Source organism: Sesamum indicum, linkage group LG12 (assembly GCF_000512975.1).
Source record: "Sesamum indicum cultivar Zhongzhi No. 13 linkage group LG12, S_indicum_v1.0, whole genome shotgun sequence".
Classification (NCBI taxonomy): domain Eukaryota; kingdom Viridiplantae; phylum Streptophyta; class Magnoliopsida; order Lamiales; family Pedaliaceae; genus Sesamum; species Sesamum indicum.
In genome coordinates this window covers 4,363,741-4,376,488 of record NC_026156.1, presented here as the reverse complement: position 1 = coordinate 4,376,488, position 12,748 = coordinate 4,363,741, and the positions used below count along the sequence as shown (strand labels likewise).

The 12,748-nt window shown below is 34.6% G+C and overlaps 1 protein-coding gene across 1 annotated transcript; it reads left to right on the top strand.

Moving 5' to 3' along the window:
- Window positions 5,511–12,393, top strand: LOC105175557 (glyoxysomal processing protease, glyoxysomal). Its single transcript, XM_011098028.2, has 15 exons — window positions 5,511–5,665; window positions 5,794–5,934; window positions 6,101–6,147; window positions 6,283–6,454; window positions 6,551–6,598; window positions 6,691–6,756; window positions 7,019–7,162; window positions 8,427–8,549; window positions 8,693–8,793; window positions 8,950–9,035; window positions 9,250–9,344; window positions 9,909–10,638; window positions 10,989–11,187; window positions 11,413–11,504; window positions 11,792–12,393. Exons 2-15 carry the CDS (start codon window positions 5,869–5,871, stop codon window positions 12,052–12,054), a joined length of 2,232 nt encoding a protein of 743 aa, XP_011096330.1. The 5' UTR covers window positions 5,511–5,665; window positions 5,794–5,868; the 3' UTR covers window positions 12,055–12,393.

Below are 12,748 nucleotides of genomic sequence, written 5' to 3'. Positions count from 1 at the left end.
TTTTCGTCTATTTCCTCTTAATTTTCTCTATTCTTTCCACCTTCTTTTCGTCACTGTACCACACTGGCAACGTCCTCCCCTTTGAAACCACACATATACATGAACTTCTCATCTCCAAAAATATATGAAATACTGAGAGTTACAAGGAGTGAGTTCGTGTAACAAAGTCCACATGTCGTAGAATAAGTGAGAAATACCTAAAGAATTCTGTGTTTTCCCTCTTTTTAGAGCATATGAGTTTGATTCTGATCAGAACGTCTATTCTCACGTTTGTGATCTTGTTTTCGGTTTCTATACCAAAACAGAAGAAAGTATGTATTTCAATCATCTTCCTCCAAATTTGGTACAGTAGATATACGTCACATCTTGGCCTCAAACAAATGGGTGTTAAAAACTGCTTTCTTGCATCAAAATTTGGATGAACAAATATACATGAGTCAACCTTTTGGTGTTGTTAATAACAAAAAATTCAGATTATGTGTGCTTACTGAAAAAATCACTTTATGGATTAAAACAGTTTCCTAGACAATGGAATAAGAAGTAATTCATTCTTCAAAAATTCCAAAATAGCGCCTATGATCCTTGTCTGTACTTTAAATCCGATAATCACGTCCCTCTATTTCTTGTACTTTATGTGGATGACATGATGAATGTCAGTCCTAGCATAAGCATGATTAAATGTTTTCAAAAAAGAATTTATGCAAAAACTTTGAAATGAAAAATCTAGGTAATTCAAGAAAAATTTTGGGAATGACTATGGAAAGGGATAGAAAATATTCTACGATTTTCCTAAACAAATTTTTTTATGTAAAATCCGTGCTTGAAAATTTTTCTATGTCAAACTCAAAACCTTCTCTATTCCTTTGGCTGCTCGTTTTCAACTATATAAAGATCAAATTCCAAAAAACAGATTATGAGAAAGAACACATGAAAAATATTCCTTATTCAAATGCAATTGGTTCTGTCATGTATCTTCTAGTTAGTACTAAACCTGATATGGCATATGCTGTTAATTGCTTGAGTAGATATATATCAAATCCAGGTCTTCCTCATTAAGAAGCTCTTAAATGACTTTTGAGATATTTGAATGGCTCTATTAGTTCTGGTATTAATTCTCAAAATACTTTGACGGTGCCATGTGGATTCCAATTATGCAAATGATAGGGACAGTAAGAAAATCAACTACCTATTATGTGTTTACTTTGTGTGGAGCATGCATTACCTGGAAATCACAACTTCAACACATTTTTCCACTTTCTAATACTGAAGCTAAATATATTGCTACAATTGAATCTTTTAAAAAAGCTATTTTGCTTGAAGGATTATTATAAGAAATCAGTTTTCTAAATAAAAACACTTACAGTTTTCACTGATTGCCAATTATCAGGGATCCAATTGTGTAAAAATCCAATCTTTTCATTTCATTAGAGACATTTGTCATAAAAGAAATTATCAATCTTGAAAAAATCAATTCTGAAGATAACCTAGCTGATATGGGCACTAAGTGACTCCTCATTGAAAAATTAAAAAATTATCTTGACATACTCAATTTGTTATAAACTATTATTCTCCGCATATTTTGTCTTATCTCTTGTCGTTTTTGCAGGTATCTCTCAGGACTCCGAAATATTCAGGTTCAGATGAAAGCCCATTTTAAATCCGTCATCTTGGATTTGGTCCAAGGTGAAAATTGTAAATAAAAGTGTGGCCCAAACCGAAATGGTCTAGGCCCATCTCACTGGATGGTTTAAACTACTAGGCCAACTCCACTTTAGGTGACCCACTCAGTATACCCCAGTAGGTTTGACCCGGTCCGACTGCTTTAAATACTAACTCTTTCTCACTTTCTCTCATAACCCAAACCCAAGTTGTTCTCTCTCTCTCTCTCTCTCTCTCGTTTTAAACACTAACTTTGTTCCTCGTCTATATTGTGATATTGTTTCAGATATCTAATTTTAGGTTTAGATCTATATTATTCTGATTCTTTATTCTCGTAATTCATAGATCTGTAAACCCAGTGATATCTATAATTTAATTCGAGAGTTTGTAATATTTTGTTGGAGCCTGGTGTTCATCATATACCCAACAGTGGTATCAGAGCTTAAGTTAAGTTTCTGGCTCCATTGCACTCAAATGGTAAAATTGTTACTAATTCATAAGTCTATATTAACTGTGATATCTATTTTTTAATCTGTTAATACTTCTTATTATTCTCTAACCAAGATCAATCCTTGCTATTTTCCTCGCTTGGTCGGGCTCCCTGAAGCCGATGGGTATCTGGTTTGAGGGGTAGTGAGGTTCCCTCATTTCTCTGTTATTAAATTGTTGATTTTTCTGTTATTATTTTGCAATCTATAATATGATATTCTATCAATTTTTTCTGCTTATTACCCTGTGCTCTATGATTATTTTTTCTGTTAATATGAGCATAATTTCCAACATTTTGATGGTAAGACTAATTTTTCAATATGGCAACAAAAAAGTGAAATGAATTTTAATATAACAATTTTTTTTAAAAGTTATTGATGAAAAATACGCTGATAATGTTTATGATGATAAAAAGCTTGAAAATGATGAATATGCCTACTCCTCTATTATTTTTAATTTATTTGATTCTGTAATTATGAAAGTTGGAAAACAAAATTCTGGTAAAGAACTTTGGAAAAAACTTGAAGAACTTTACATTTTACTTCAAATGTTTTTTAGATACAAACTTAATCTATCTAAAAACATTGAAGAAAATCTTGATGATTTTAATAAGTCAATTCAAGACATTAAGTTAACTGGTGATAAGAGTATGAGAAAATTGCATAATACCCTCTGTGTTATGCTAAAAATTGCACAAGACTCACCTGTGTTAAATAAATAGCCATAAACGACCCTATGAATTTTGAAACCCTGCAAGAAAGACCCCCTCCTTCGAAAACTGACGGAAGGTGCTGTACACACGGTGAAAATGAGAGTAGGGGCCTTTTTTTTTTTTACCCTATTTCAGCTTTTTTAGCAGTGCAATGGTCCAAAATACCCTTCTCCTCCACTACATATACAACTTAACATCCTCCTACAAACATACCACACAAAATTAGAGTTTTAAGTGGGCAAATGTCCAATTTGTCCCTTTTGTTTGAATATAAATAATATTATATATTTTTAATTAAATTAAATTACTATAATTTAAATATATTTTAATATTTATTTATAAAATATACTAATCAATATAACAATACTTAAAAATTATATCAATTTCTTTTAACTTATATAAAATGTTATATTAAAATCATTAATATATATTTAAATTAAACATTTAATATTTTTATTATTTTTAAATTTTGTTAAATTAAATAATTCCATTTGAATATAAATAGCATGTCGTATTATATTTAATTAATAAAGTTTTTTACATTCATATATTTTCCTATTTAAATTAGAAAAAAAATCATATATATTTGTAGGAATTAATAATTTGAGAGAAAGACAAAGAAATCTATAAGTCAGATAAAAGTATGTTTTTATCCAATCTACAAAATATTCAAAATTTGTTTTCGTTATCTAACTAAATATGTGCATTTTTTTACTTAACTTCCAATTTAATTGAAACAGACCCAATCATAATATTTAACAACTTAAAACAATACAAGTCTTAACCAAGTTAATTATTTCAATATTATTAAAAATATAATTTATAAAAAATATATAATAAATTTATAACGAGTACTCAAATTAATCAAAAAATATTTAAAAAAAAAATGCATGTTGACTTGATGTTGTGGATGTCATCCACGACATCTTTATAAATTAATTTTATTCAATTAATTTTTAATAACATAATAAAATAAAAAAATTATAATGTTAAAATTGTATTAGTTTAAAAAGTACAATGAACTATAAAAATCTAATAGTGTATATTTGTTTATAAATTCTAAAAAATTACAATTAAAAAAGTCAATTATTATTGAGAACCCAACACTGGCACATTTGATTATGTAGAAAATCTCTTTGTTGGGTTTGTTGTCTTTCACGCGTTTGCGGTCAATCCATATCGTTGTGAATACGTGATGTTTGGTTTCGATCAAGGCGTGTAAAGATACATGGTAGTATCGTGGACCAACTCAAATTCCGGGGCATCACAATAATCTTCGTAATGCCACGTTCAAATGACTTAAAATATATATTTTGTAAGCCATTAAATCATAATAATCATTTACATTTGATGCAATATTAAATCATGTATGCAGGGCATACTTTTTTAGCATGACTGCAAGGATGCCAAATTTAGTCTACTTGCTGCATTAACATTTTTGGTTCGCAATTTTAACAATATTGGTATTCAGTTGAAGACCATTCTGACGTTTGTAACAATCAAAGCGGACTATTGAAGTTGATGGTATTTTATGACTGTATGCTCAACAGATACTTGTTGCCAACGTGTGAACATCTTGTATGTAAAATTCGTCCACAGTTGGTTGTTGTTCAACATTACACTACTCTTCGCAAACCTCTCACAAAAATAATGGACAGTATGTTGAATTGTCATCTCACCTATTGCTGTCAACGGTAGGCGGCGAGCCCTTCTTCAAAACTCCATTGATGCATTCTGACATGTTGGTCACCAAAATACCACATCGACATCCACTATCATGAGAAACTATCGATTATTCCTTGTTAATATGGTCTAAGAATTCAAATGCACCTAGTTTTTGGCTCTTTATCTTTTTTATAATTCGTTTGGATTTTCTGATTTGATATTTAGGGCCAACTCTCCAACAAAGATCATTCAATACGACATTTTTGTAATGACTATTTAAATTAGAACATATATACCTCAAGCAATATCGGTGCACTCCTTGAGCTGGCATAAAATTCGACTTTCATCTATTGCTTTAATGATACCGGGGTGATGGTAAAATATAAAGCACATCCAACATCGCCCCCTTATCACATGTCTGCTCATATTTACAATGGTGGTTTTCGTGAATATAAATAAGATAACTTAGTTAATACCTATTGCAGTTTTTCTTTTTTGTTTCGGGGGATATAGAATAAGGTAGCTTTAATTAATGGTGAATATAGTTTTTTTTGTGGGTACTCGATGATTTTTGATACATGTATCAAAATATGTTTTCACCTTTCTTCTATTTTCTCTTTGGAATACTTATTTAGTTATTTCTGTGAAAATAAGAATTTTAATTATATTTATAATTTTTTTCTTATTTATGTAGATGAAAGGTGAATCCATCTAGAAGTAAGTACAACTACAAATTGGAACGATTCGTAAATATAAAGATTTAATGTATGAATAAATTTCACTTAGTTCAATAGAATTCTATTGTCTTTCATTTGAAATTTACTCTTTGTAAAAATAATTATTTTATTGGAATTATTTTGTTTTCAGATTATTATATATTAATTTTTATAATCAATTTAAAAAATATGAATAATTTTAAGATTGCATCCAATAAACTTACATGTAAGGAACACCGTTGCTAGTTTGATAAAACATAAAGTTTGGTATACTAATACTGTGGTATTCCACTTCCAGTTTCTAATCAAATCATCATATCATACTGATTATGGAGAAAAAAAGTCCACGGAGACATATGTACGGGAAAAGATTCCAAGGAAGGAAAAGTTGCGGCGGACCGGAAAACGTCGTCGTCTACTCCTGGTATGCCTCGTGAATCGGAATTCTGCTCTTCGATTTTTATCCCACTAATGTCATGTCAATACATCACCACCAGGCTCGCCTGCGTAACGTTGTTATTCAAATTATTGATTGATTTCTTGAAACCCTAGATAAAAAAGGGGTATTCAAGAGCTGTATGCAGCTTCATCGCTAGACCCTCTGTTCTTACACCCTAGTACCTGGATATGGGTCTTCCTGAAGTTGCTGAATTTGCTCGCAAGTTCGCCGTAATGGTCAGAGTCCAAGGGCCTGTGAGTTTCTTTCCCCGCTCTTCACACATATCTAGTCGTATATTTTTGTGTAGCTTATTACTATGTATTTTCTCCCTTTCTTTAAAGTCTACGGGAATCTTGAATCAGTTTTCTTTGCAACGTTTCCATTATTATGCGTTGATGGGTTTGTGGGCTTTGTATTCAGGACCCAAAGGGTGTAAAAATGCGGAATCATGCTTTCCACCATTACAAGTGAGTCATTAGGACTTATATACACACCTCATAGATCATCTTATATTGTGTGTATGCGTGTCTGTGCTTGCTTGAATTTGGATTAGAACGAGACACTTTAATTGAAGCGAAAACAATACGGTTGTGTTTCTGTAGTTCTGGCAAAACAATGATCTCAGCATCAGGAATGATTTTCCCAGCCTCCAATGAAAGTGCTACTACAGGTAGTAGCTGTGACCTCAAATCTTCAGCGACTGTTCTGGTTTTGACGGCTGCTTCTGTGATCGAACCATTTGTATCACAACAATATCGGGAAAACACATCAAAGGTTGGAGTATTGATGCACTTATATCCGCAAGATGGTATTTCAACTAGTTGCTTAGGTCATTGATTTCTGTGAGTCTGTGCTCTTCAATCCTTGCAGGACAAACCTCGTCTAATACCGGGTGTTCGGATTGATGTACTAATGGAGGTATAACCTGCTATCAGAGTGATTAATGTCTAGTTAACTTTTTTGGGTTCGCAATATGTCGGCTGATCAGTGTATGTACTTTTGATGACTAGGGCAAATCTATGGTAGATGGAAACATGGAGGCTTTACCTTGGATTCCTGCCGAGCTACTAAAGATGGTAGGCATATTGCTACAATGCTGACACAGTTAGATATCTTAAATGCCTCTGAAACAAAGTCATTAAACTATTCATTATTTTAAGCCGTTTTCCTTGTGTAGTTGCTTTCACACTATATTAGTGAGTACATGAATTGTTCCTTGGATGTTATTCTGCTAGATTTTTTCACGCACAATATCTTTTTATGCATAGTTCTGTCATTTTTTACTGTTTAATATCTTTCAAGAAAGCTCTCAACAATAAATTTGTGGATCCTCTGAAGGTTAACATCCCCCAGTCATCTGCTGCTGTTCAATCACTGATTGAAGCTTCTTGTGGTTCACTGGAAAGTACTTGGGAAGTTGGTTGGTCTCTAGCCTCTCACAGCCGTTCTCCTCAGCATATTCCGGATAGTTCTCATGCACAGGTAGCTTGGTTACTTTTCATTTTCCACCTTCTTATCTGTTGTAAAAGTTTTCTCAAAAATTAAAGTTTACTATTTTCCATCCTTTGAAGGCAAAAGGTTTTCTCATGGGTTTAATTGAAGCCACTCTGCATCTCAGTTATTTTATTTTGTGATAGTAAATATAATTCAATTTTTGCGGTTGATGCTTAATGTCAAGTTGACATGCAGGGAGTGGGAACCAGTTTAAGCTCTCTGTCACATTATCCTTTCTATGCATGAAGCAACATTTGAGTACATGTTATATTGTGTAAATAAATACACATATAAGAATCACAGTTTCTAGTTACGAAGTACAAAAGAAAATTCAAAATAGAAAGTTTTTAGGGTAAATTACAACGGGCTTCCCTGAGGTTTGCCATAGTTACAAATACCTCACTGTTGTTTGAAAAATTGCAAACTACTCCCTGAAATTGCAAATACCCTAGCAAATACCGCCTTGTAACAGCTAATTGCAGAGGGGTATTTGTAGTTTCAGTTGGGTATTTGTAATTTTTCAAACAAAGAGGAGGTATTTGTAATTATGGCAAACCTTAGGGGGGCTTATTGTAATTTACCCGAGTTTGTATATGCTTTTCATGTATTAAAAATAACATATTTAACTTGCTTTTGATATTACAAATTGATAAGTTTATATTCACATGGTTTGACATACGTGGTTTCTGAAATCTGAATGTGAAAAGCATCCTTGCTGCACCATAAGTAGCTTTAAAAGGTACGATATATTCTTTTCCAATCACTTCTACTCCACACTTCCGCAATGGTTAATGAAGTCTTCACAGATTTCATTTGAGCTCCATTTTCATGGGAAGGTAGAACTTTTCCCTAATACAAAGCCTTTTACATCCAGTTGAACCTTGGGTGTATGCTAATTTTACCATTTTGAGTGGCTTCAGTCATTTAACCATGCATGGGCACTTGCTTTTTAACCTATAAGCCTCTGAATCTAATTTGATGTCTATGGTCAAATGAGGCTAGCTATTCATTGCAGCATTTGACAGCACATCTCGCACTCTGAGGCCTTTCTACTTTCAGGGTTCGTGTCCATCTAATATAGTATGCCCATGTTGGCTATTGCAGGAGTTCCTTAGCAATGCTAGTCGGCTTTCTTTGGAATTTTTTGGGTCTTGTATAAATAGAAGTTGGAAGTGTTTCTGAAAACACATAACAAAATTTGACTACATAGATGGTGTATTATGTAACAGGAACTATCAACTGATGATTTCAGGTTGAGCAATCATCCTTCCAGAGCCACTGGCCCATGGCGAGGATGGAGTCAAGCGATCCTAATCTTATGGGGCAATCAGCTACGAGGATTGCCCTACTAGCAATTCCCTCCAAATTTTCCATGGTACTATGAGATTTCCCCACTGGCTTTCTCAATATAATTGCATAATTATAGCAAGTTCTAATTGATTTTTGGTGCCATCATTTATTTAAAACAATTATCAGTTGCTATGTGCTGATAATGATAGCATAAATAATTGTTTTCAGAATTCCCTGAAGTTGCAAGCATCTATTCCCAATAGAGGAGACATTCTTCTGGCTATGGGTTCTCCTTTTGGCATATTATCACCATTGCACTTCTTTAACAAGTAACTTCTTTTTGTGTTCCTCCAGTCAATTTTTGATTATTGGCTAATAAAAGAAAATCCCTTTACACTCGCACACATCTTGAATGTCAAGTTGTGATGCACAATTGCTTATTATGATGATATCCTGATATAATGTTAATCCTGCTCTGACTGCAGTATTTCTGTGGGGTCCATTGGCAACAGCTACCCACCCAGTTCTTTCAGAAGATCTTTGTTGATGGCTGATATTAGGTGTCTTCCTGGTGCGAGCAACTAGCCTCAATATGTTATCCTTGAGGGGAACTTTATATGCACTGGGTATGAAAACACCAAGAGGTGTGCTTATGCACTGATATAATGTGGAAAGTAACATAATCCACAGTGTTTGGTTTTCCATGCCCGGTGTGTATAAGGTTTCCCATCCTCGAGTCATGTATCTTGTTGATCCTGATAGCATTCAAGCTCTGAATCTTTCAGGGATGGAGGGTAGCCCAGTTTTTAGCGAACATGCTCAATTTATTGGTATTCTGACAAGACCACTGCGGCAAAAAGTTAGTGGTACTGAAATTCAGGTAGGGAGGGTGTGGTCTCTCCCCCCTTATTTACTGAGCATCTTGTGTTGGGTTTATCATATGCAAATATGTGTCGGTCATAAGGATTAGTTTTCTACAAGTTAAAACTTAAAATTATTTATGATCTGACCCCTCTTGTGTGTAGCTTTCCTAAGCTATTATCATCTATATGCATCCAAATTTGCCTTTTATGGTCTTCGTCTTATTTGATGATAGAACAAAACTGAGGAAACAAGTTAATCCCGTCAAGTTTGATTATGGATTTGGAGAACAGCTGTAGTAACTATAGAATTTTTGTCATTATATTGTGAAATAATGAATTGAAATTTTGCAAGGTGGGCCTCTTGGTATGGACCTCTTTTTTCGGGGAAGGGGGAGGGGCATTATCTTTCTCGTGTCTTCTAAGAAAGTTTTTCTTAGTGCTGCACACAATATCTTCTTCCATGTTGAGGACACTGCTGTTTACTTTAATGTTTCCCATATTATTAACACCAAAACTGAACCTCTTTTCCTTGAAATAGCCATATGCCTACTTTATATGATAGTGGCTTTTTGGTTTGACAGATGGTGATTCCATGGGAAGCGATTGCATCTGCTTGCAGTGACTTGTTGCAGGAGGAGCCTCATATTACATGGAAAGGAGTCAATTATAACAATGGAAACTTGAACGCTCAGGAGAATAGTGTACCTAAAGGCTACTCAGATGGACTCTCAAATCATTTGCACGAGCAGATTCATTCTGGTTCCCAGCTTCTGTCTCCAGTTGATAAGGCAATGACTTCGATTTGTCTTATTACCAGTGATGATGGATCATGGGCATCTGGTGTTTTGCTCAATAAACAAGGTCTGGTCCTCACAAACGCTCATCTCCTGGAGCCATGGAGGTTTGGCAAAACAGCTGCAAAGGTTGACCGAAATGAGACCAAGCCACAGGCCAATATAATTCCAAACATTCATATGAGGCTCGAGACTTTTACTGGTGAAAGATCAAGTCAGAATCTGCTGCGAACAAATTTAAAAGCAGAAGACGTTTCTTTGAAATATGAGAATGCCCTCTCTGGATGCATCTCAGCCAACATAAACCACAGACTACGTGTGCGCTTAGACTTTATTGATCCTTGGATGTGGACTGATGCTAGAGTAGTATATATTTCCAGAGGTCCCTTAGATATCGCACTACTTCAGCTTGAGACTGTTCCTGATCAACTTTGTCCTATTATCATGGATGTTGGTCGCCCCTTACCTGGATCAAAGGCATATGTTATTGGACATGGACTCTTTGGGCCTCGTTGTGGTAAGCATTTCATCAGTTCTGATGTCTGTTCTGTTAAAGTTTGTATATGTACGTATTATAGAATTGTATCGGTGGTGGTCTGCAGTGGAATATTTTTTGTGACTGATACTCTTACAATATGTGAATCTACTTTCTAGATCAATGTCTATTCCATTAGACATGTGGCTGGCTACAGTGGCTTTGACAATTAGGTTCACATCATTTTCCATTTATGGCTGAAAACTATTTATATATGCCTCTTTAAATATGTTAGTGATGGATGCGTATTAGAATCTCTCATTCTGATTGTTTAATTCTATATTCCTTTACAGTTAGCTTGACAATTTGATGGCTCTTTGGAATTTCTTCAGACTTCCTTCCATCTGTCTGCGTCGGTGTAATAGCTAAAGTAATTGAAGCAACTAGGTCTCTGCAGCCTACAACATACTGTGGACTGAATTCATGCCAGCAATTTCCAGCCATGTTGGAGACTACTGCTGCGGTCCATCCTGGTAGTAGTGGTGGTGCTGTTGTTAACTCGGATGGTCGCATGATTGGTCTTGTCACGAGGTATTGTATTCTGCTGAGATAATTGGCATGCTGAGTAGTTTTAATTAAGTTGCTTTGCAAGTTTGTATGCCACTTTTAGCACTTTTCTCTAACCCATTCCCCTGCCATGGACACCATTTTGTTTCTCTTTGCATTCTCTGATTTTGGAGTCTGTTCTGCAAATGGTTGTATTTGTGTTGGCTTGATGCACATTGAACTTTTGTAGTTATTGAATTGTTCTCACAGCAATGCTAAGCATGGAGGAGGGACGGTTATCCCGCATTTGAACTTCAGCATCCCATGTCCTGCTCTTGAGCCTATCTTGAAGTTCTCCAAAGGTTATTTTCTAACTTTTTGAGTACCCAATAGCATTTTTCAGTCAATTTGAGAAAGTAATGGTGATAAAAATATGATAAACCACTTAAATCAACTCAACATATCTTGGAGAAGTTGCTGGAGCAATCTTACCCTGGTGGCACTATTTTAGTTGAAATGCATGTGAAAAATAAGGATGGTTACAACATCCTCTGAGGATAGGTCCAATTACACCGTGACCCCTCAGTCTGGAAAATTGCATTCAGAAAATTTTCTGATTAATTCTGATGAATCCCTACTTCTATATCAGATATGAAGGATCTTTCGCTTTTGGAAGAACTTGACAAGCCTAATGAACACCTTTCTTCTGTGTGGGCATTGATGCCGCCACTATATCCTAAGCCCGAGCCTTTACCTGATACACCACAATTTCCTGCAGAAGACAACAGCAAAGGTACTAAAGGTTCTCGTTTTGCCAAATTTATTGCCGATAGAAATGAGTTGCTGAAAAAGACAGTGCAGCATGGCATGGCTGGAACCTTTACTAATGAACTTATACCCAGTAAGTTGTGATTGTTCGATACTCTTCTTCCTCAAATGAAAGGTAAACACACAACCGCACGAGCATTATACTCCTACACATAGAATAAATGGCACCACCAAATAATTATCTGGAGGAGTAATTTGTTTGTTGTACTTTAATCATGAGGATAATCCAGGCGTCATTAAGCTTGTCATGGACTATCCACCTCACTGTTTGGGTTATTTGTATTTATATACGGCAATGTTATATTTTTTTAAGTGATTGCATTGCTGTAATGTAACTTTATTGCCTGGATGTTTATATGAAGTATGTACAAAAGTATTTTGTGTATGCCAATGACATTTCGGAAAGTAATGATTTTATTTTAATGCTTTTCTCTCATTATGATTGCATGGAGGTACTTATAATTATGCCGCGTTCATGGCTCGCTTATATAATTTATGTGAGCTTTGTAACTTTTGGGCTGAAATTAGCCAAGATAAAAGTGGGCTGAAAGTCTTGGTCCGTGTCATGTGGTTTCTTCCATCCTTACACAGAAAGGTTACATTTTCATGTATTAGCATGTTCCTCCATAAAATTAATCAATACGATGCATATGTACGTGCAAATCTTCTCTTATTTTGTGCTTATGTGCTTTATTTTTTTTAATAAAATATAATAAGTAAAATATCTTTCTGAGTATTCTGAGTACCAAGTGGGATCAAAGTGGACAATTTAATATCT